This window comes from Lissotriton helveticus, chromosome 8 (assembly GCF_964261635.1).
Source record: "Lissotriton helveticus chromosome 8, aLisHel1.1, whole genome shotgun sequence".
Taxonomy (NCBI): Eukaryota; Metazoa; Chordata; class Amphibia; order Caudata; family Salamandridae; genus Lissotriton; species Lissotriton helveticus.
This window is the reverse complement of record NC_136069.1, coordinates 52,776,116-52,801,717: the sequence shown is the minus strand read 5'-3', so window position 1 is coordinate 52,801,717 and position 25,602 is coordinate 52,776,116. Positions and strand designations below refer to the sequence as shown.

The following is a 25,602-nucleotide window of genomic DNA, read 5'->3' as shown; positions in this document are numbered from 1 at the left end:
AGTTATCACATCGCTATGCCCCTCACCTAAAATGTCGTGAGTGCTGTATAGCCACGCACCGATAGTTTTGGGATGCGTGTGAATGAATAAAGAATGTAGGATCACTACCACAAATAGCACACTACAATTGATAGGTGTGCAAGGTAGATATTGAGGGTTCTTCTGCGCCAAGAATCAATTACGATACTCTCTGAGCTGCACTGTGCACCCCTGAAATACTGCACTATAATACAACCATATAATCTAAGTATGGGATGATTCAAGAGACACGAAGACATGAGACTCCGTCACTTCACTACGTTGCAGGCTTGTAACGAGTTTGTTTGTGATTATTATTTTTCTCTCCACAGGTCTTTTTAGGTAAACCACCACCGGGTTATACCTTTATTTGTTTTTTCGCCTGGCATCACGAATTTTGTTGCCGAGGCACAAGGAAATGCAGGCACGGCAGGGTGTTAGTGTACCCTGACCACCCATTTCTTTGATCTGGTCCTGAAGAAAAACCGGTAATTCCTATTACGGTTTGAAACATGTAGACCCACCACATACTCTCCAGATACATTTGGTCATAACTATACCTTTAACTGGATCAACACTTACATTTTACTATTGTCCAGTAGTCTTAAGAATAAAGTTTTTTCATATAAGTCATACCAGGACAATTTTTAACTCACTTACTTCTTTTTCACATTCATCACTCACATACCAGCTCCACTGTAGTTCAGGTGTTGAAGCACACCTTGATGGCACTCGGCCATCAAGGTGGCCCCGATGATGAAGCATGTCACCGACCAAGTCGGTGAGTGAGGGGTTATTAATAAGCAAAGAAGGACTTTCTTCTCTTTGATAGTGAATCATCCCACAGAAATCGCTCTTTGAGCTTTTTTTCTGGTGGTACTCCTTATTTTTGTTAATCCAGAATTTTTAAGTATGATCAGCACAATCTTATTTGAGTTACTGTATGTAAATATATTTCATAGAGCTATCAAAATCCTGAAAATCTGTCATGGACACTATCCTATTAGCACATAGGCTGGACATGTCCGGCTTAGAGTGTCGTTTAATGGTATTCTTTCTTGCTATTAGCCGAATGAGGCCAGACGCAACTGACTTGGGCATCTCATCACGTAATGGTTTCAGGCTAGAAGCCAAGTAAACACCCGGTAATGGGTTTGACCGCCACACCAAACGACGTGTCGCTGCGAATAGTTCCTAGCTCCATTACATTACGCTGTCAGACCAGCACATTACTTATTCTTACCTGAATGTGACAAACCTCGACGGATTGCCAGTGAGTAAGACTTTTGCAAGGGTTGAGATCATTTTTTAAATACTGTTTGAATTGCTTTCAAACTTTAGCAAGTATGCAGCATCTCTTCTGGAACGCTAGCACATTGAGTGATGATCACAACATAAACAATCACAGGTTCAGGTTTACAAAGGAAAGAGACTTTACTACACCCAATCAATTGTAGATCAATAAAAGTACAGAAGACATCCCTGCTCAGCTTTTATACCCAAGTGTTATAGCATCATTGAGGTCAAACTAATTATTCCAAATACCATCCCATGTATGCAGGATGCTGTGTTGAGCATTTGCCACATCCCAGGCAGCACAGTGAAGGAAACTACACTGGAAAACACAGATCCTTGGATAAATGAATCACTTCACTTTCACATGTCTGGGTCAAGACATTAGAGGCAGTGAGACAACTTTACACACTACCATCATGCACCGCACTAAACAACGCCACATAACATTGCCTACATCACAACATCCCACGCACAGCAGAAGTTCGCCTTTATTTTGAAATTCAAAATGTCTATTTTCAATAAAAAGAGGGGGCCAGGCCAGGAGTTAAAATTATAGTTTTTAATTTTCTCAGTTTACTGGGGTAAAAACAAATACGTTTGCATTTTAACAGAAATTTAGTTTGCACAAGTTGCCACAATATTACCTTCTAACGAATGTCAGTAGATCTCAACAATAGGTGTATTGGTTCACTGAGTTATCTTACTATGCTTCAAGAGTAGTAAGGCACGGACAGAAGTAAAGAATTGCTTCTGTGTAGAGTAAGGCGCACACAAACAGAACCGAACTGTGGGTTGGGAACAGTACTCCACAGCCAACAATGGACTAGAACTGTGCTCAGGACCCGGAAGGCAACAACAGGACTCAAGTGTGCTTAAGGCATAGTAAGCAGAATCTGAATAATGGTAAGACAAGGCAGACCTGTGCTCAGGAATACTAAGTCGCCAGATGAGCAGTGTCTTCTAGGGACAAACTACATCCTATTTCTATGTAGAGAAAGGCACAATAAGTCAGGATATAGGATTGTTTGACAACAATCCTTGGCTTACGCATGCATCAAGAGTAACATAGAATTTCCAATGTTTATACAAAAAGTGGAGTACAATGCGTTATTTTCTGATCTTCGTCTTTAATGCTTTTCGCCCAGCAACCACGTGTTTCATTGATAGGGGAATACCCTGCGACTTCTTCAGGGCTGTACAGCTCGCCAAACTCTCAATTCCACTCACCTCTCTGCCGGTTCTACTTCCGACCAGGCTGGTCAAAATTGTGATGTCCACTTAAAAGTGAGCATGTAGCTCCATAGTAGTTAAGCCCTAGTATTAGGCATGTGATACAACCGTGTTCGGTCCAGTTTAGTAAATAGATGCGAAATGCCAAAAGTCCCGTCCTTTCCTGGAGCGAGTACACTCCTGCTTACAAGTGTTCCATCTGTTGTATCATTGAGTGTATCCCAGAAGCGCGGGGTATTCCCCTATCGGCGAAACACGTTTTGACTGGGCGAAAAGAATTAAAGACGAAGATCAGAAAATAACGCATTGTTCTCCACTTTTTGTAGGACCATTGCAAATTCTATGTTACTCTTGATGCATGCGTGAGCCAAGGATTGTTGTCGTATTTAAGTAAAGACCTTAGGGTCAAAGTTTGGAGGGTTAGGGTGATTCCCCTCCCCTTGAGCACTGCAACTGATTATAACAAATTGTTAAAAAACCAATACGCCAATATATGAGCACCAAGGATTTCCTAGTACCAATTCACCCCATTAGGACATTAGAATAGGATTGTTGTGTGGTGCATAGCAATGTATACAGTCGTAGTATGAACAGAATACTAAGGCACATCTACCAAAAGAAATGTGCTTCAGGCTCCACCACGAGTAGAAAAAGAACCATTACTCAGGCTAAACAGAACTGTGCTTCACACATAGTAAGGTAAAGGCAGAGCCTGAACAAAAGTGTGCTTTAATATTAACAAGGCTCAGCTACTAATACAAATGTACTTCAGGCACAGTAGGTCACAGCAACAAGTAGTAAAAAAACTGGCTCATGCATACACAACAGAACTGTGAGTATGGGCACAGTCAGAGCCAAAAGGACAACAGAATTGTGTTTCAGGCCCTGAAGGACCCACAGGATATGTGTGCTTTTGGAAAAGTACAGCACAGCCATCGGTAAAACACAACATTGCTTGAGGCAAAGTAAGACATACATGCACACATACACAAATAACTACTTCTGGCAGTAATATGATGGCGTATCTGTGCTACATCTAGCACAGAACAACCAAAGAGCAAGGAAATGGCTTTAGGAATAGTAAGATATAACCAGAATAGAACTTTGCATATTGTACATTCAAACATGGGACTTTTGTGCATTAAACAAGTCTGTTTGTTCCCAGCCAGAGATCATTAAAGGATTTAGACTTATGTGTGAACCGCTGCAAAATACACATCTTATAGTCAATGGAAGACAAATGGATATGTCTTTCAAGAATAGGATATACAAGAATGGATAGCTTAGAGTACTGCAGTATACATGCCATTGGTGTGCATTGACCACATAACGTCAGACACATCAAGAAATACAGTATTAGCCTCTACAGCACAGAACTGTGTTTTTGGGAGGGAAAGGCGCACAATAGAAGACTGTATTTCCTTAGTGAGGAAGAAAGTACATCTGCAAAGCATTACATTCAGTAGAGGACTCAATAGCAGATCACTTCTAAGATATGGTACTGAATTAAATTGAGGCTACACATTCACAAGAATTTGCTGATAAAAATGTTTCTTTGCCTGAACTTTTCAACACATGACATAGTTCCACTGCAGCATTTGTGGAACTATTTAACCCCAGACGTAGGTAATAAGGTTTACATGTTGAGGGGTACTAACTTTTTCAGTCCAAGTGAAGGATGATATAATCTTCATGCAATGTCATGTGACACATTATGAATCCGAAATCTACCATAAGCGAATTGTGGCCTGCTTCGGAATCCAGGCCCTTTCTGAGACTACTTGTGTTTGACATTCTACAGTACTAAACTCCACGATATAACAAGTTAAAAAAAATCACTCTTGAAATGTGAAGTAGAAAAAACATTTTCTTTCTCTGTAATGAGATACTATTCAGAGTATTTGCTTGGAATTATTAAAGCTAAACATTGCGTGTTCTTTATTCAGAAGGTGAGTTCAGCTTCTGTCTGTGTACTGATTTTGGTGAAAAAAACACAATTGCTGAAGGAGGTTGCGTTGTGGACAGAATAGCATTGATCATGTATATTTGCTACTGTAAATTATAGTCAATATCTATACTTCACTTCCTGCACAGAATATATCACAGAGGATATAACATATGCTTTTATGGTTATTACACACCCTAACATGTTTTTTAGTGATAGATATACAATGATGCATAAACAAAATTTATTTCCAGCAAAATAAAAGTTCAATTGTGTTTTAAAGTCAATAAGACAATGTAAATGTGTGTGTTCAACGACTGAAATTTACTAAAGAGAACTATTTCAGTAATATAAAAAAAATCCTTAAATACTGTCTGACACTTAAGGCACAGAAAGGCACTGGATATAACGTCGGGCACAACAGGATTAAGGCATACACACTGTTTTAAATCTGACAAGAATGTGTTACAAGCACAAAGATATTTTAGACTGAGACATAGCACATTAGAAAACCGTCTCTTCAAGTCAATGTAAAAAAGAATTAAAAGACAGTAAAACCCTACTAAAACCCAATTCTCAGAAACCTAGGTGCGACACACGTAAAGGAATAAAAGGAGGCCTTGGCTGCTTTGTGCCTATTACTGCTACCAGAACATTAAGAAATGACGTCCTAAATCTGCCCTGTGAGTGGAAAAGATTAGACGCTAACCTTGGCACACAAAAACTGCTTGGAAGACTAACAGAAAACATATTTCAGCTGGGAAAACACAGTCCAAATAATGGGCTGATACCTCTCATTTGAAACATTGTGCGCATAAGTGGGAAGCATGGACAGACTCGTCCCCGAGTTCTTCCTAATTGATACACCACTTGATTCACACCACTTGATTCATACATTTGGCACAAAGACCTTCTCCATTCAGGAACGAGAACCAGGAAGCTGATTCATGCCCACTAGCTAAAACATGAAAACCGTGTGCACTAAGATTATATATCCAAACAGCAGAAGGCATCTTGGCCCATCTGAAAAATCGACTGGCACACATTCAAATCCAATTTTATCGCAAATAAAAGCCAAAGGCACTTATGGTTACCTGTTGATAAGAGCACGAAAAATACTTGCCTAGGATAAATCTTCAACAAGATCAAAATTGGGCCTAAAACTTTCCACTGCCACCACCGCCCCTCAAGTCTGCTAACAAAAAGGGTAGAAAGTAAATGGTCCTAGAGACATCAGACCAAATAAAAGGCAATCATAACAAAGGCACAATAAGTTGCTAGAGCTAAAAACAGAACTCTTACGTTGTCAAGGTGAGAGTTCTAGTCATAAATGGCGAGTGAATGGTTACGAAAAGGAGAACTGCAACCTGAAAAAACAAATAAAATCTCCAATTCTGTACAGAATTATGGGCAGAGGATCACACGCCTTACTTAAAGCATAGGGAGAAAGAGGACAGAGATCCTGCTACACAGCTACAGCCAGTCACACATCTTGTTGCTGGGACATTCATACCGAACTGTAAACAGTATACTCGACAAAGTGTCTGATGGTTGGACTGGAAGAACTGAACAAGCACTGGGAACTCCATCTAGACACAGTTGAGAGGAAAGCAGCCATGATGTGGGACACTAGAAATGCTAGTTTAAAAATGCAACTGCTAGACAACCAAGTGTGAAAATAAGAGTGCAAAACACCAATGCGGTGGAAATCACTGAAGTACTGGTCTATAGTGGTACTGGTCTATAGTACCTACTCCTCCCTGCGCACGGAGTAATAAAACAGTTGGCTAGTAAATCGGAGATGTGCACAGTAAAAACTGAACAGAGCTGAGTATTGCATGCTGCAATAAGGTTTACAAAGAACGAAGGTCAATTAAAAAGACATTATGAACTAAATGAATGGGTCCAACTTTGGCACAATTCATGTACAAAGTAAGCACTAACAGGCAACTTGAGGGATAAACCAGAACATGACCACAACACACCCTATTCCAGAGTAGGGGTTCATTCACTTCTAGGCAAGCATACCAAACTCATGGACAATATGCATGTTAAGTCTGAGCAACTGTAGCATGAAGAGACATAAACATACTATTACACATGTGGCACTCAACCAAATACCTGGCGCAACGGAGGTTTTCATCTGTCGCAGCGGCTACGCCTGAGCACTGAAACAGAATTGACCATTCCAAAACAACTCTCTAAATAGCAACAGGCCTTTGAATTAATAAAAAAGAAGAACCATTTATTACTCATCTAGAGTTATCGCTTGGCACCGAAACAACAGACTTTGCAGCTCGACAGAATGGATTCTAACAACCTTACTGTGATAAACTGAGTCAGACTACCAGATTCACACCAGTGAACTACAACTTACACAAAGGTCTCTGCCGACTGGGCTCAATCTCGTGAGATATTAGTAGCTTCAGTTAACAGCTACCATTGCTAATCACTCTGCCAATTCATCAAGCATGGTTACAGCAAAGGATTTTGTAGCGCTATTGTATTACCCTTTCAGGTCAATCACATTACTTGATCTTTCGTACAAAATGTGACAAACCTCGAGCTTGCCAGTGAGTGAGACTTTAGCAAGGTTTCCACCTATCACTTTTCTGTGAAATGGGCATGCACAGGCCTGGGTTCCCTGCTCATTGTGTCACATCACACAAGCTAAACCTCGCTGAAAAGGTGTGTGCCGGCCATAAATAGTCAGGGTATCAAGCATTCAAACTCCGCGGGAACTTAGCCTGGCGGTTTGAACAACCCTTTTAAAAAAATTTTAATAGAGTTTTATATAGCACGAACTAGACCCGAATTGGGTTTCAGAGCGCTTTACATGAGCACCAGCTTCTTTTCAGAACGACACCTTCATTTTTGTTAGGCACGGGGAGATTAACTGATTTGCCCAGAATCACAGGATGTTGAGCGTCATTGCTGGGGCCCAAACCCGGTTCCCCAGCTTCGAGGTTGACCGCTCTAGCCGTAAGGCTACATCCTCTCCCCTTCCTCTTCCTATTGGAGCAACACCAAGGCTGATTTATATATAGCTAGTCTCTGTCTAAAGTGGCATAGTGGGTAAAAACGTCAGACTGGAATGAAGCCCAGAGCATTGCCAGTGGCTGATACTTTTGCAAGCATACTGCCATTCCATCCAAAATGCAACTGTGTTTTCTTTAGTGTGACAGAAAACATGTTGCAGCACACTAACCCACCACTGCATTGGCAAATGTTCTCAAGCTACAGTAATGACCAACAACTCAAATTGAGTATACCCCAGTCCTTGCACCAAAGGAAAGCGAGTTGCCCTGTGTCTCAGTGTGATGCCGTGAAGGCTCTATACCCAATAGTGTGGTAGTGGTGAGGCTGGCAAGCTGCCCCTGAGAGCACTATGATGGTGATGAGGAGATGTTATGTTATGTTAATAAGCTTTTAAAGCGCACTTCTACCCAAAGGTGTCCTGGTGCTGATGAGTCCCCCCTAGCTAACAGTGAGGTGATGGAGATGCTGCTAAAAAACTCCTGCTTACCAGTGTAGTGGTGGTGTGGCTGGCGAGGAGCTTTGGCACCCCTAACAATGTGGAGGTGAGGTGGATGAGGAACCCCTTGACCTTCCCCTGGTGTATCTGACCAAGGAAGTGTTGGAAAGCCAGGTACTGCCCTCAAGAAGAAGGCACTGATGTGGGTTTTGGAACAAGTACCAAATCTACCCCCCGCTGGTTGATTGGTATTGCATAGTGAGCACAATGAAGTAGGGAATGGCAAATCCTTGAAACAAGTGACAATTAGGGTGTACAAAGTCAGATGTGTCCTGCTTTATCTGACTCTCACCATTATGCAATTCCTTATAAGGCCTCAGGTTTCTTTACAAATGTTCTTCTGCTCAACCCAGCGCCCCGCTCGCGACCCCCCACTACCACTCCAAAGCTGACATACTGACCTCACAAGGCCCATCTATCCCTCTATAAACCCCAAGGAGTTTTTACCCACTGCCAGTGGCTAAAAACTCCTTGGGGTGTATAGAGGGATCCAGATAATACAAATAAAGGAATAATAACTTGTTTTTTATATAGCGCTAAATACTGCATCCAGCAAGTGTTACCATTATTCAATTCAATAATTCCCAATGTATCAATCATAGGAGGATGCAATGCCAGTATCATGACCTCATTCAATCTCATTACCTACATGCAGGAATTTGAGCTCATGAACTACATGCGCTAGATAGGGTTTGAACCTTCAAAATATTTTTTGCCGCTAGTTCTAATATAAGGGAATATATTTCAAAGTGACCAAAGAGTTCCTCGAACAGAAAACCAAGTTAATGGCCTAGGACGGGCAGCCTTGTTTTGTTGTCATGTGGGTGTCTGTTCCCAGTAGTCGACCGTATGATGAAGCACTTCTAGTACTTTTGCGCAGTTTTTTGACTCCCCAAGGAACTTTGATGAAACATGGACATACTGAATAGCTCTTTTGGAGCCACGTCTTGTCTGGATGGGCTTTCACAGGTTGAACGGTGAAATTGCAAAGTGCAGGGCACCTGGCAGGAAAATAAGCCCCGTTCAGGCGGTACATGTAGCTCTTTGCCATAGGTTGGATTGGCACCGCAGGCTTACAGGGCTACAGTCCTCAGCAAGCTCCTGTGCCCGTTGTCTGCTGCAATCGCCGTACACTCAGAGTTCTCCAGCGGCCCTCCGCAGCAGGACCAGTGCGAATGTCCAGGGTGCCCTTTGTGCCCATGGCCACAGCCTTGGTAGCCACCTGCCAAAATCAGAAGACACACATTAGTAACAAGAAAACAGTGCTCAAGGCTAGGCCTGAAAAGACAAAAAACTGATGGATTCAGACACAAGGAACTTGAGAGCACCGGATAAAACACAAAAAGACAGGGTACGGAGTGATGGAAGAGGGGAGTGGGGGGGGTCCTCGCATATAAGAATCCAAGACTTCCTTGTGGGCTGAACACTAAAGCAGGGGGGAAGGTGCAATGTAGAATTATACGACTGCCCACACTCCATGTCTACCATCAGAGGACACACAGCCAGCACCATGGCAGTTAAGGATCGCTTCCACTTATGTCATGATCCTTTGCATCCTAACCCTCAGATGCTTTGTGATGGCAAACAAAGAATGGTACATTGCAATTTAATTCTTTGAAATTGTGCAATGGCAATCAAAGACTGCATGGAGTCATAGAAGGCATCATACACTGCTGTGGGTGGGCTTAGAGTGTAACAGACTCTTTGCCTGCAGTGTTCTTCCACTGTCATCAAAAACCATCATAGAGGGGCGTTACCTTGCAACGCCCGGGGATCTTTGATTGAGATAAGCGGGTTGGGTGCAACGTAGCATTCTGTAACTAGCGATATCTGACTTCCATCACATAACACTGGGAAGGTTGGGGGAAAAGCTGCATTCGCTCTATATTATTTCAAGCACTGGTTCAGAGTAAAGGTACACAGCAGCATCAAAACACCTGTAGGAGCCACGTGCCACAGAATGGAGGATTCATTATTGCATTACAAATACAAGCGGTGTAATGGTGCACATACGTTCACTGTTCAACATAACAAATACTAGGAGGTGTCTTTCTTTTGGTCATTAAACAGAAAGCCTAGACTCACATCTTCCAGTGTGATGATGTTAGAGCAGACAAACTACTTTCCGAGGCTCTTACGGGACCTAACACACACATCTAAGAAACCTACCTGGCATGGATCCGCCGCATCCGCAGCGCGCGTCCTTCTGTCCCCCGCTGGAACAAAAGGTGCAGCAGTGGAACACACCAGAGTGTTTGCGGAACTTACTCTTCACAGTCAAGAGAAAAGGAGAACCCTGAAAGTACATAAAGTGTCAGTAGAACTATATGAAATAAGAGAATTCCTTCCATCTGCATATCTTTCAACGCCACATTTTTCATAACTAAACAGCAAATTTAGAACTATTTGGCTACGCCGCACCATCAATAGTTTCAACATGCTCCTTTCAAGAGATATCTCGTTTCTTTGAGTTTAAGCCCAGGTCTCCTTACTCAGGGTTACATTTCTATCAGTTCTGCATTATGGCACCAGCATGTATGTAGGCTGCTTGTTTTTAAACAAAGGTACCATGCTCATAACAGCCCTACAAACCCTTTGCAAACTGAGGTAAAGATTCCATGAGTTCATGGGTATAACACGTCCCCACTGGATGGGGTGGAGGCTCACGTGAAATTGTAGATGTTGACTGGTTAACTTAGCCTTGCCACAGAGTGTTCTGTGCACCAGTGGAAAATATTGAGGAGATCTCAGACTGCCTCACATTACACTAAATTGTACTGCCTAGAATATACCCAGGTATATTTAGAAATACTAGGCGGGAGGCCTTTCCTTAGCAATGGCTAAAGCTTAACAGTGAAAGCCCTTCTGAAAACGTTTCCGACAGAAGTTGCACACTGCAGTTCCATAAACCCCTAGAAATGCACCTCTTTACAGTGTGTTGCGATTAGGTTGTGGATTCTAACCAAAAATTAGAGTTGAACTCCTCTTCCCAAGTCTTTCTGCTCTTGTAGACGGTAAACATCAGTCACCCCGCATCCGTCACCCCACATGTTGTCACAACACGGTCGTTATAACGACCGAGTTGCCACAACGCAATATCATTACCCTGCAGGTCGTTACAAGGACTTGCAGAGGGCGGGAAGGTTTTGTATTTGCTTTTAAAATCCAACACCTTCCCTACTATCCGCACAGACTGGAGTTGGAATAGTAAATTATACAATTCCAATATCCAGCGACCCCCCCTCTGCAAGTCGTTGTAACAACTTGCCGGTAATGGTATTGCGTTGTTACAACGCGGTCGTTGTAACAACATGCGGGGTGAGGGAGAGCGGGAAAAGGAGGCATATTCGTTGTAGACAGATCTCCTGGATCAATGGCCTTGTGTCTGAGACACATCTGCAAGGATTCATCTTAAGTATAAGAGGCACCCAAAATGATACTCAAAATGCAATTTATTTTTAAGTTTTGTCTACTGCCAATTTATTTTTTAACAAGCGTAAATTTACAAGTTCTATACATTCTCTTATATGCACTAATATTAGATATATTTCAAATGGGAATTACCAAACTCTCCAAATAATATCAAAATAACATATTAAATAGTTAATCCCATAAACAAATGATATAATAAAACATCCATCAACTGATAGACAAGCCATCGTGAGTACCACAACACTTTTTGCTTTTTCAAGACTAAATTCAAATGATGCTGCTCACGTCAAAAACCCACAATTGCAAACACTGTACCAGGCAATATCCACTTTGTAATTACTTTATTCAGCTAATTTTTCCAGTTAAAGATGCTGGCTCTCTTTATACTTGTCTGACATGTAGTTGCGACTATACATCTTGAAATATCCTTCACATGAGTGAGCCTACCAGTATTCGTTACAGAAACCGGAAATTTTCTATAAACTACTCCGATGAACAGCGTCTACTTTAGTGACGCCACACCTCACGTCCAAAATATAATGTCACTCTAATAAATCCAGGAGTCTTGGTGGTCCATTGTCAAGTCCTTAATTACCGATGATAAGGTTACTCCAAGCAGGGAAAGGACGTGGTATGGTTGTAACAAATCTATGGACGGTCCCAATTAATGAAGATAAGGCAAGCTGCACTCCAACGGTCAGCAGAATATTATGTGAAAGTTCATAGTCAATAACACTAAGATTGCATTAACTACAAAGTAAAAGCTGCTAAATAGACTTACATCTTGGTAAAATATTGTGTTCTATGATTAAAGATTGTTGGAATCAGAGGGTGCTGGAAAAATGCCAGGTAGATTTGACTGTTCGGCTGCCAACAGTATGGATCTACTAAACTCTAGGAGGTAATAAATTATAATATAATAAAAGGAAGCTGCTGGCTCCTTCTCGGTTAACTCAGAGAGATGAGGTGGTGATGTGATGGAAGAGAATTTAATGGTGGTGGCTTCTGTTCATAATGTCAGGATGCATATCTAGTTTACAAACATGTACCTTCAAAGGCTGATCCTCTGAATGTTAAGTGTCAGAACGTATGGTCATTAGAACCAGGACTTGTTTTAGAGTTGTGATGTACCCATCCGTAAGGGGCTTGTATGAAATGGATTTGTTGGACATTTGGGTCAAATTTACTGCTAGCCAGGATTACAAAGAGAGGGACTAAGTGGCAGAAATCCGCACAACACCACTGATGTATGTGAAGTTACTTGATACTTTACTCTCTCCGTCATCGATGTCCAGCACCGGTAACTAGGCCTGCACGCCCCAAGTGAGGTCTAGCCTTGGCCCCTATTGACAAGGATATAGAACCACTCAGTGCAAACGCTAAAGGTGAATATTTATGGGTAGCAAACACCCCAAATTCATTTTGACCGGTTTTGGTTGCATTAATTGCTAGAATGAACTTAAGACAATGCGCAAAACACACACACTTTTGATCTTCAGTCATGCCTGAAGGAACCACGATCGACCAATGTCTGGCACTAAATTGTCCTCTTGAGCTTAGAACCCTAGGATTTTTCTAAGGTAAAGAAAATACACTGATTAACATACATTAACTTTCCAGTGGTGCAAGGATCAATGCAAACATGATCCTCAAGTGACCCGAGCACCCCGGTCTTTAAAGGATGTTTCTATTTGCACCAGACCGCCACAGAGAAACAATCAACACCTCCTATTAGCCGTTTCTTTAGAGTTGAATGAGGAGTCTTAACTATCTTTCTGCTACTTGGGCAACTTGATACACAAGTGTCAGAGACATAAGATGAAACAATTGATGTTTCTATGAGCCCTAAATCTATCAAATCTCCATCCAAGATTATGGTAAGCGCTAGAGTCAATGCTGTACGCACTATATACAAGGCACACATAGTCATAAGCTGCCTGGTGACAACCATCTTAAACAAAGTATGCCTCACGGAATGCACAGAGATCTGCTCATGTGCATACTACTTGTTCGTGCAACACATAAGATGTGTTAATGGAGCAAATTTAATTTGTAGATATCCTCACCTGCACGTGCTGTCCTTTAATGCAAACACCGACTGTGTACATGCCTGGAGCGTGGGGTGTGTACGAGACACTGTATGTCCCATCGTTGTTGTCATGAATGGTTGGCTTTATAACACTGCAAATAAAAGAGAAAAATGATTTAAAAAGCAGAGGATAATATGGCTATATGGTGGAATGGATATAGAACATTTAAATCCTGACTGGAAGAAAGAATTAATGAAAGTGAAGAGAGAGGAGGGATGGAAAAGAGAAACAGGATACCTTTATTTGTATGCAATATAACAGCAGACTTTAAACAAATGAACAACAGGATTTGTTGTTTATTGTTTAAAAACTACGACGTGTCGTTTCTGCACTGGTCAAAACGAGAAGGACAAAGGACTTCTCAGTAGTCTGAGGACATTTCGGCGCGTCCACGTACTAGTGCTTGTAGGTGAAAGCTGGTATGGTGAATGCTCAAGTGCTGCTATGACGCACACTTCCGGTCAGATACGATATGCAGCCAGACTGGACAGGCCATTCTACCACACTGGCACTTCCTCGTTGCGGTGCTGGTCAGGGGGCTGGTTTTTGAGCTGGATGGACTGCCAGGCCCAAGGCGCCAAAAGACCCTTTCAGGGGCTATTCGGACTGCGCTATATAAAGGACAATAACATAACATAACAAGGTTGGTTTGAACATTTCTGCCAGGGATGAATTTGGATCCGCCCGGCTATGTTTGTAGAAAACGTACACAATGCCCACAAAATGGCCGTCAACTTCTGATGTACTACTAGACCTAAAATAAATGAATCTAGGAGAACATCCAACGATGGCACATTAGAACCATCCCTCTCACTGGTCACATCACAGTTATGCACCTTCAATAAACACACCCTACTGTGCTGCATGATTCTCAAACGCATGCAGGGCTCCTGCATTCATGCCACAGCGCCTATTAGTTTAACTTTGGGGCCCTGATCTGTTGCATGTAAATATCTTTGTTCAGTGACTGGACAGGGTGCTTGAATGTGATTGGTTATAATGAGCTAAAGGCTCAGGAGATGGGCTTACAGATAATACTGGGCACTTTCTTCCATCTATCCAGGGATTCCTAGGGTTCTTCCTGGAACCGCCCCCATTGAACACATGCAAACAATGAATGTTGGGTACCCGAGTGAAGCCTGACCTTTTAGACTGACAATGATTATTAGATAGTAGCTTTTGTGGGTTCTGTCATTGACCAATTGTTTGTAGCAGTCTTGCGTTCCTTTGCTCCTTCAATTAGATAGGCAAGTGCAAGTCGCAGTAACAGTCATGAGGCTGAACAGTCAAGGCTAACAAACAGAGGGTCAGTAGGTAGCTTTCATCCTGCACATAAAGGGCTAGATGCATAAAGAAACCGTTTTGCGATTTCCTAATTGCGAATCTTTGCGATTCGCAATTAGAAAATCATAAAACAGAATGCATGAAAGTGTGTGGAACATTTTCTGCGATTCCTAGGGGATTGCAAATTACCTACATCATGAATATTAATGAGGTAGGTCACAATTTGCGACCCTCTAGAATCACAAAAATCTCAGGGATGGTGGCCTGCTGGGCTCAGCAAACCCCCATGTCTGTGATTGCTTTTAAATAAAGCAAAATATTTTCTAAATGCAACCAGTTTTCCTCCAAGGAAAACGGGATGCGTTTCAAAAACAAAAATGAAAAGTTTTCTTTTAATGTTTAGGTCTCGCCAAGCGATGCAGCACCATGCACTGAACACCTAGGCGAGATCTATTGTTGTCGACTTGCTTTGCCAAGGGGGACAGGGCATGTGCACACGTACGGCAAGGCCTGGACAGGAGATGTGCACGCGTATGGTGCGAGCAGGAGTTGTAATAACGCCGCAAGCCGTACGCATGCACATCGACTGTCTGTGTCGAAGGTTAACAGACAGGAGATGGCGTACGGCTCGCGGTGTTTTCACAACTCCTGCTTGCACCATATGCAGGCACATCTACTGTCCAGGCACGGCGCGCTTGCGTCAGCTGCATGCTTTATCAGCCGGTGGACACGTACAGCATGCCTCTTTAACCACCTGCAGGCTCCCGCTCAACTCCACTCACTGGCTCTTGTGGGGACTCTGCGCTGCTCCCTGGCTGGTCTCCTCGATGGCAAGGGGGACTCGCTCTTCACCCGGTCACTCTTTGTGACGCAGCAACACGTGGGGCTCCGTCTTGCTCACAGGAGCCCCGCCTGAAATCCTACTCCAGCCACACCATGCGGCATTCACGAAGGAGGGTGGGCTGCTGCCGGACTTCCTTCTATGGCTTGCCAGTGCGAGGTGGGCTCCCTCCTCACTTCTCCTACACGCGGGCTACAACACGCGGGGCTCCCTAAGCTCACGGGAGCCCTGGACACTTCCGGCCGCGCGCTCCATGCCCCGCCCATGTCCTAGTCAAGGTTGCCTGATTTGCGGGTCGCGCTGAGAGCGGCCCGGAGAAGGCTTCCAGAACAGCTTGGGCTGTGGCAGTGAAACGCGGAGTGGGCTCCTGCCTCATCAATGAAACACCAGGCGGACAATAAGGGGTAGGCTCCCTCTCAACTTAAAATATAAAGCGGGGGGGCACCAAAACCTTCAATGCACAATGCAGCATTCTGCTAAAAGGTAATGACAGCTTTGCCATTTCGGACACCAATTGCCAATTCAGGAGCCCACCATGCCTCAGCATGTGAACCCATTGCCCCCAAAAGGATAACAGTCTTTTAATCTTGGCGATGTGGTCTCACTCCTGCCTTAACTCTCACTGCAAAAACAACATTTGATGGACAGAATGCAGAACAATGTCATACATTCACCCCAGTACAGAGATCTGGGCCTAAATCCATCGTTTTTTTGCACTCCACACCACCCCAGTTCAGACATGGCCATATGCAAATCAGCCTTGACCCTGTGCCTCATGGGAACAGTCCAGCCCGAACTGCCAAGCCATGTCTTTCCTGGACCGGAATCAAGCATCCTAGGACCGGTTTCTGGCTATCAGCCGTCTTCAGCCAGGATAGCTTGACTCCAGTGGTGTGGAGAGCATGGGACTCACGTCTGAGCATACCCATCCCACTCGGGGTGACAAATGCAAAAACAACAGTTGATGGACAGAATGCAGAACAATGTCAAACATTCACCCCAGTACAGAGATCTGGGCCTAAATCCATCGTTTTTTTGCACTCCACACCACCCCAGTTCAGACATGGCCCTATGCAAATCAGCCTTGACCCTGTGCCTCATGGGAACAGTCCAGCCCGAACTGCCAAGCCATGTCTTTCCTGGACCGGAATCAAGCATCCTAGAGCCGGTTTCTGGCTATCAGCCGTGTTCAGCCAGGATAGCTTGACTACAAACTCTCACTGAGCAACGCTCTCCAGCTTTCCTAGACCATCTTGATGCAGAAGTGCCTATATTCACCAATGTCTTTCTGTAAAATGTACTTATCTGCATTCAATTCTTGGTTTGTTAGCAAAGGGGACCGGGAGGGGGGGAGGGGCAGTGGTACAACAAGACTCTCTCTCCCAGACTGGCCCTCCACATCAAAGTCAATCCTGTTCTAAAAGTGTAGCTGCTAACACAAAATCCTCATAAAGCCATGGTGTGTGCCCCCCTCTGAATAAACATTTTCAGGTCAAGCCTGGGCAGCGCGTGCGCTGCTCTGCGAGTCATGCTGTATTGGAGTATGGAATAGAAGCCCCGCCCACTCTCCCCCTATATTTGTCATTGTCATTTGTAAATGCTGGCTTCTGATTCATTAATAGGCTTGTTAGTCCCTCCTGTCTTCATTCGTAACCTCCCATGAGGATTGCCCCTTTTACTTTGGTGGTTACACTGTGAGTCTTTTTTAGTCTGTAAGCACTATTTTATTTAAATAGTTTCTCCTACTGCAGGCACAACATGTGTTCCTGCAACATTCAGTGCGTCATGCGCGCATTCACTTTCTAAGCAGCCAGGGACAATGGCGGCCGTTTCTTTCAATAGGTCTCCCGTTTGTCAGCGTTTGAGCTATTGGCATTGTACATGACAATGCCTTTTATTTATGATTGATCAAAACATATAAATAAAAGACTGTCATTTACAGTGCCAATAGCTTAAACTCTCGCAATGCGAGACCTATTGCATTGCAAATGCTTCGTTTGATAACTTTATTTCGGTCATAGACCATAAAAGTGCATATAAAATAAATACAAAGCACAGTGATAAAATCCATAAATATAAACAATTGGAATAAATGATAAACAAAATTATTAAACAGTAAGTTATCAAAAGAGACTCCGATAAGAAAAATGTATATTAAAAGCGACAAGGGAGAAGAAGTGCAGTTAATTCAAATTACTTCCATTTAACCGTAAACAAAGCCTTTCCTTCTGCGCCACATACCATGTAGAAAACGGGAAACAGCAAAGACAATGAGGGGGGAGGTATCATATGTTAAAACCCTACACGCCTGCATACATTGCCTAAGTCCCACATTTCTACATAGGGGGATCAGCCAACATTTTCGTATTTTACTGTACGGACAAAAGAACATAACATGCACAACATCTTCTCGGGTACAGTTGCAAGCTGGGCAGGTTCCCTCATCAATGTTGGCCCATTTGGAAGTAAACGCCCGGATGGGCAGGCAGCCGTGTCTCAGTTGGGTGTATAATTTTCTTGCAAGGGGAGGTTGCACTAGATCTAAGAATTCCTCCCTCTGAGAATCAACTTTTACCAACAGAAACGCAGCAGAGAGGCTGCCCAGAGTTGTCGAGCGCTGTAGTGCATGGGTGTTTTGGTACCTCACATAGGCCAGCAAATCTGACCTAAGTATCCTCGGGCAGCTCAGCTCGGGGGTCTCCCATAACTAGGGCAAGCCTACGTAATAGGAAAGAGCCTTAATATGAGATAACCAGGGAATGGTTTTATTCTTTATTTGTCCCCAAACCTCAAGAAATTCCGCTCTATAGGCTGAGAGCTCAGGTACAGACCAGAGTCTTCTCCAATAGAGCAGGGGTCGTGCGGCTACCAATTCCGTGATAGACTCCAAATCCAGTCGAAGTGGTGTAAGCGGTGTACTTTGAGGTAAGCCCACCAAGTTTCTCATGAAGGACTGTTCAACCTTTAGGAAGCTCAGTATATTTTTATGTCCCCAAAGTTCTGCGCCATATACGGCTGCTGTCCTGGCCTGTAGTCTATAAATCTGAAGAACGGGAGCAACAGGTTTAAAATCTGATGTTTTGTAGAGTTTGCCAATACCCCCTATAATCTGTGTAAGTCTCAGGGCAGATTTTGATATTTGGTGGCCCCAATCAAAGTCCTCTGTCAACATGACACCAAGGTAGACAAAGGTTTTTACCCGTTCAAGGGGGATGTTATTCAGAACAGGGTTAGGGCGGGTCTGCCTCGGAGGATTGAATATCATGAACTTCGTTTTCTCCAAGTTTACCTCCAATCCCCGCGAGGCACAGAAGATTACAAACCCGTCCAAAACCTGCTGGATGCCCGTTGACGTTCGGGATAGCAACAGAGTGTCATCCGCGAACATCAGAGCGGGCACCCGACCAGTAGCTAACCAGGGAGCGTCATTATCCTTGACACCATTTAAGGCATCCACCAAGCCATTGATGTAAAGGCTAAATAGTGTTGGAGCCAGGACGCACCCCTGGCGAACACCCCTAGATACAGGGAAACGGGCCGAGAGGCCCCCATTCCTTCCACACCTAACCTGGGCATAATTCCCTACATGGAATCTAATCAGGACGTCTAGTAGATACGACGGGATGCCCAATTCTTTCAACACCTTCCACAATCTTTCCCTGGGCACAAGGTCGAATGCGGCCCGCAGGTCCACAAAAACAAGGTAGAGGCTGCCACCCTCTACTCTTGCAGTTTTCCAGAATAGGACCTGAGCCTAAAAATTTGGTCCAGGGTCGAGATGCCAGATCTGAATCCAGCCTGGAGAGTGGTCAGTATTTCATGTTCCTCCATCCATCCTTGCACCCTGTCCAATATGATCCTACCCATTAGTTTCTGAGTTGTATCTAAAAGACTAATGGGCCTATAATTAGATGGGGTTAGCGGGCAACCCTTCTTGTAGATAGGGACGATCTCAGCTCCCAACCAGGTGTCCGGCAGGTCAGACCCCCTAAGGACCGCATTGAACAGGATTACAAGGTAGGGTGGCCAGATTTTAGGCTGGGATCGAAACAGGTCGCCTGGCAGTCTATTAAGGCCGGGGGCTTTATTTGGGAGAAGTCTTTCAATGGCAGATTCTACTTCCTTAAGGGAAATACCCTCTCCATTTTCATGGGGTGTCGCCTCCCGGTTTTCCTGGTGATCCAGGTGTGATCCCACGCCCACGACCCCCAGTGAATAAGACTCTTGTGAGAGGTCTAGGGCCGGGGATAACGGGAGGGCCGTGACTCCATCTAACGTCTGGTCCAGGCCTGGAGTTGCGTAGTCGACACACTCAAGACTTGTGTAGAGTTCGCCAAAGTGAGCCTCCCACACTGAGGGAGCAATGTTCGGGGAAATGGCCTCACCTCCCCCTCTTACACCTGAGTTAACTATGGCCCAGAACAACTTGGCATCCTTTGAGAGGAGCGCAGATCTCAGCTCTTCCCACCTAATTTCCTCCCACTCTCTCTTACCCCTGATGATTGACTTTTTGTAGAGCAGTCTAGATGACCTTATTTTTATGCTATCTTTGGATTTAACTGCTATAAGGAGATCCCTTTTTGCCTTCTTGCAGGCATCGTCAAACCAGGGGTGTGTCTTGTCCCCACGCCGTTTATTTCCACTCAATGGGTAAAACACCTCCCCGAGTGCCACAGCTAGCTGCCTATGTATTTCAACGGCTTGTCGATTTAAGGCTGGATCGCCCATCTCGATGATCCGAAGAAAAGCGATCTGATATATTTTAGCAAGCCTATTAGGGGAATCCAGGAAGTAAGGCCATTTAACCCTTTGTCTGTTTAAGAGTAGGCAGTGGTCCGTGGGACCACTGCCTGCTCTTAAAAAATGATTTTACAAACATTCACAAAGGGGAACCTTCCCGTTTGCAAATGGGTTTCCTCCTACTTGAAGTAGGTGGTAAAATGCAAATGTTTACGGTCACAAACGGTCACAAAACATTTATGCATACAGTTAGAATTCGCTATTTGGAAGGGATTCCCCTTCCAAATAGCGTATCGCAAACTCACTTTGTGATTTGGTAGCAGGTTGCCTAATAGCATCATTGTGTTTGCTGCATCGGAAACGCATGCTTTGCGCTCGCAAACGGGCGGAATTCTGCGATTTGGCCCGTTTGCAAGAAGAAAAATGCGTGATGCATCTGGCTTAAAGAGTGCATATAGTCAGAGGTATTACGTCTAAAAGAAATAAGACTTTATTACATGGAGGTAAAATAGAAAAGGATATACACCAGATACAACCCCAAACATTCATAACATTTATGCGCTGGGGTCTTACATCCCATGCAATTACGATGGCAAACTTTTTATCATCTCGACCACCTTTGTGTGTCTTCTGGTTTACTACAGCTGGTTTACCATCACCCAGTCAATAGGACAGAGGAGCCAGACACCACACAACGTTCACATTTGCAATGATACGTCTGCCATTTGGCATCGTTTCTTGGTAGACCTCAGTGCAAGGCATGACCCCTCATTCGGTTTCAGTCCAGGGGTCTGAGATGCTCCAAATGTAGGGTGACTGACCAACCATGATTTAAATGCATTATCTCCAGAAGGGTTGGGTTCCTTTCTGGGCTGATGCAGAGTACCTCAAACACTAGACAAACAACAAAATCACGATCCAAAGCAGAGCCTGTATATAGAGTTATACCCAGTGATGGGCGATTAGTTTAGCTTTAAGCAGCGCAACTTCACGACTTCCCCAACAGCCCAGAGAGCGTGTGTGTTTACCTGCTGCTGCACACCTGGCTGTACCTGTTTGTTGTGTGCGAGGGAAGCTTTCACTGCTCTTTTTGTGTGCTTCATTGCTACATGTGCTTTATACACTGCTGGGATCCCTACACATTTAATGTCTGGAGGATCTAATATCACGTTTGTTCTCCTATGGTATGTAAATTTCTCTAGAAAAGGGACCTAATTTCCGTCTACACCCGCTGGGGGGGGGGGAACTAAATGAACCGTCCGGGTATAAGTCAGCAAAAGTCAGCAGCTGAGTGCCGTCTAGTTCAGGAACCCTTCCTCCCACTTCCAAGCATAGGGTTAGTAACAAACATGTCTTAGCTTCCAACATGCTACACCAGCACCATAAAACATTTCAGCAGGTTACCTCCCTTAAGGACAGAGGGAGGGAAGTAAAATGTAGTTTTACTGAAGAAGGGCTTGGAACAAAAAGAAAATAACACCTCTGCTCAAGGGCCTTGTAAAGTATGAATCAAGGCGTTGAAATCCAATAAAAGGGTTTATTAGGTGAAGGGAAAAGGCACAGAGCATCCAGTAAGGAGGAGAGCAGGATCAAACTGCCAAACAGAGAATCTGGAACATAGAACCAGGGAGGCTCACGCAGGAGCCAGGTTCTAGTTCCAACAAGGAAATAAATAAATAATAAGGAACATCACAGAAGGGAAATAATAGAATGCAACACATCTCCCCCCTATAAAACAAGCAGAGCTGTAAAGAGAAGGGAAATATTAAGACAGGAACCTAGAAGGTAAAACAACAGGTCTGGCATTGGTTTTGACTCTATGAGCCACAGACTGAGAATGTGGAACGTTGGTACTGTCATGATGAGTAGGACTCTGAGCAGAACATTTGTCATGAGTAGATGTCTGGGCAGAACCTGGAGGAACAGACTTACACTTGGCAACCCTCCTTATGTTCCAGGCTCTACCATCTTGGGTAATGACAGAATTCCTGAAAACTTTGACAATCTTAATGGGATTGCCGAACTTAGAAAGACCTTTGAGAGTGAACCCAGGTTTCTTGATCCTGACCCACTCACCCGCAACAAAATCAGGAACTTTCACATTCATTTTCCGGTCAAACAAATTCTTCATAGTGTTCTGTTTGGTTTCAACCCGACTGGCCACTTGCGAGATGTCCAAGTGGTCAACCTTAACATCCAACTTCTTAACCCACCAGGGACAGATTTCGGAACTAGGAGTTCTCCCTCTTAGAAGCTGGAAGGGACTGACTTCAGTGACGGCATGTGGGGTGATGCGGTACATCCAAAGTCTTTCCCTTACCACATCCCTCCAAGATTCACCCGAAGAACAAGCAAGCTCCACAGCATTTTTGAGGACACGGTTAAACCTCTCAACCTGGCCATTTTCTCTAGGCTCATACAACGAGGTAGTGTGATGCTTGATACCACAAGAAACAAGAAAATCCTCCATGTCCCGAGAGATAAGTTGAACGCCATTATCAGTAATAAGGATTTCAGGGGAACCCTCTCTAGCAAAAACTTCCCTGAGGAAAGAAATGATGACCAAGGTGGTGGCACAGGAGACAAACTTAACTTCCGGCCATTTGCTGTGATAGTCAATTAAAACTAAAGCAAAACGAGCATTCTCTGGTAGGCGATGGAAGGGACCAGAAATGTCAAAAGCTAGTTTCTGCCAGGGATGGTCAGGCCAAGAAACAGGATGAAGGGGAGCAGAAGACACTTTAAGCATCTTATCACTACTAATGCAATCCACACAGTCACGGACAGTTCTGTCTACCATCTTGTCAAGGCCAGGCCACCAAAAGTTGGTCCTAATGAGACGTTTCATAGAGGACATTCCAATATGAGTCCTATGGGCCAAAGAAAGAATCTTGTTGTACAGCGAAGCAGGAGGAATCATTTTCCCAGCCTTAAACAAAATCCTTCCTACAGCCTCAATCTCAGACGAAACCTGACAAAAAGGGGCAAATTCAGGTAAAACAGATTTATCCTTGGGCCAACCTTTTTCCAAACAGTCAAAAATAAATGAGAAAATAGGATCCTTCTCAACTTCCGACATCCACTCAATCTCAGAGATACCCCGGAAATCACTAGAAATATAGTCATTGACCACAGAAACAATGTCAATTTCACGATTATCCGGGTTGGAACCAACATCAGGGCAAGGCAACCTGGAGAGAAAATCCGCCGTGACATTACTCCTACCAGGAACATACAAAACCTCAAAATCATACTCCTGCAATTTTGAAGATAAGCGTGCAATGCGAGCAGTTGAGTTCCAACCTCCCCCAGGAGACAAAATTCCAACCAAAGGCTTGTGGTCAGTTTTAAGAATGAATCTGTTGCCCCAAACATAATTGCGAAAATGCTCCACAGCCCATGTGCAGGCTAACAACTCCCTTTCGATGACCGCATACCTCCTCTCAGTGAGTGATAGGGTCCTTGACGCAAAGGCAACACACCATTCCTCTTTGCCAGAAACCTGACCTAACACAGCTCCAAGACCATAACAACTGGCATCCACGGTAATAATACACTTCTTGTTAAGAGAGAAGGATCTCAAAGTGGGAGCATTGACGATATCTTCTTTGATAGAAGAAAAGGCAGACTCCTGTCTTTCAGACCACACAAAGTCTGAGGACTTCCTGGTAAGCTCCCTGAGGGGTTCCATTTTCGTGGCGAAATTGCGAATGAACTTACTGTAGTACTCGCATAAGCCAGCGAAGGAAAGCAATTTCTCCTTGTTATCAGGAGAAGGGGCTTTTACAATGGCATCAACAAGGGAACACTTGGGAACTACACCGTCAGCAGACAAGGTGTGACCCAAGTATTCGACACTCTTACAAAATAATTTACACTTGTTAAATTTGAGGGTAAGACCAGCATCACATAACTTATTGCACACATCCTTAAGATGGACACGATGATCATCCACATTCTTGGAAAAAATGAGGATATCATCCTGGAAACACTTTACGAAAGAGCTAACTTCCTTAAAAATATGGTGCATGGCCCTCTGAAACACCGAAGCAGCGGAGGCTAGGCCAAAAGGCATCCGCTTAAATTGAAAAAGTCCAAACGGAGTGATGAAAGCAGTAAAATGTTTTGCATCATCAGTCAATTCGATTTGGTGATAAGCGGAACGCAAATCAAGTGTGGAAAAAATGCAAGCACCATCCAACAAACAAACCATTTCGTTTATATTAGGGAGAGGGTGACAATCAGTGATTAAATTAGCATTGAGAGCCCTTAGGTCCACACACAACCTGATACTTTTATCGGATTTCTGGGTCAAAACGATGGGCGAAACCCATTCAGAGGACTCCACTTCCTCAATAACACCTCCAAGGATCATGTCGTCCAATAAGACCTTGAGTTCAGCTCTTATACTAATGGGTACACCCCTCAATTTTTGTTTGACTGGGATGGCACCACTTTTAACTTTGATCCTATGGGAAAAACCTCTAAGTTTACCAAGTTTCTCAGAAAAAACTTGAGGAAATAACAAAGGGAGGTCCTTCTCAAGATCACACTCATTCTTGGAAGATTCAGAAGCAATCATACTATCATCAGACAGAAGAGTATTGGCCTTACAGGAAGCAGTGTTGTCCAAAGGTGCAGTATCACAAGTGATGGCAACCACAGAGATAGGATCTTTGTTCCTGGGATTTAAGGTAATTCCAAGTTTGAATTGATCCCTCCAGCCCAGAACATTCACACCTTTGACAGCAATATACATCTTGATCCAAGCACTGTTCCCTCTAAATTCAATGATAACTTCTTTATAACCAACCACATTAATAAAGGATTCATCAAAGTTTAGTGCAGCAATGTCAGACTCATATAAGGTAGAAAGATCAACAAGGTTCCCAAAAATTTCATTGCAATATAACTTGGTAATAATGGTCCAGGGAGAGCCTGAATCAGCCATAAGTTTGAGCTCTTTTCCTAAAATATTAACAATACAATCCGGAGAACTCAAATTTTCTGCAGATTTGATATCAACCACATTGCGGATAGAAACAACAATACCATGTTCTAGGTCTTGGGATGAAGACATACCTTGTGATACAGTAGAAATTTTGCCTTTAAATGAGGAGGAAGAATCTTTTTTAGTACCAGTGTCTTTACACATTTTTGAAAAATGACCAACACGTCCACACTTACTGCA

General features: G+C 43.7%; 1 protein-coding gene across 2 annotated transcripts in view; it reads right to left on the bottom strand.

The window, feature by feature from the left end:
- Positions 1 to 1,858: 1,858 nt before the first annotated feature.
- TRIM45 (tripartite motif containing 45) overlaps positions 1,859 to 25,602 on the bottom strand; it is a 74,379-nt gene continuing 50,635 nt past the window's right edge. For both annotated transcript variants that reach the window (XM_078656602.1, XM_078656603.1), the window contains 3 exons: positions 13,523 to 13,637; positions 10,194 to 10,320; positions 1,859 to 9,246 (listed from right to left, as the gene is read on the bottom strand). In XM_078656602.1, the coding sequence (XP_078512728.1) occupies positions 9,098 to 9,246; positions 10,194 to 10,320; positions 13,523 to 13,637 (391 nt within the window). In that variant the 3' untranslated portion in view covers positions 1,859 to 9,097. The remainder of the gene's footprint in view (positions 9,247 to 10,193; positions 10,321 to 13,522; positions 13,638 to 25,602) is intronic.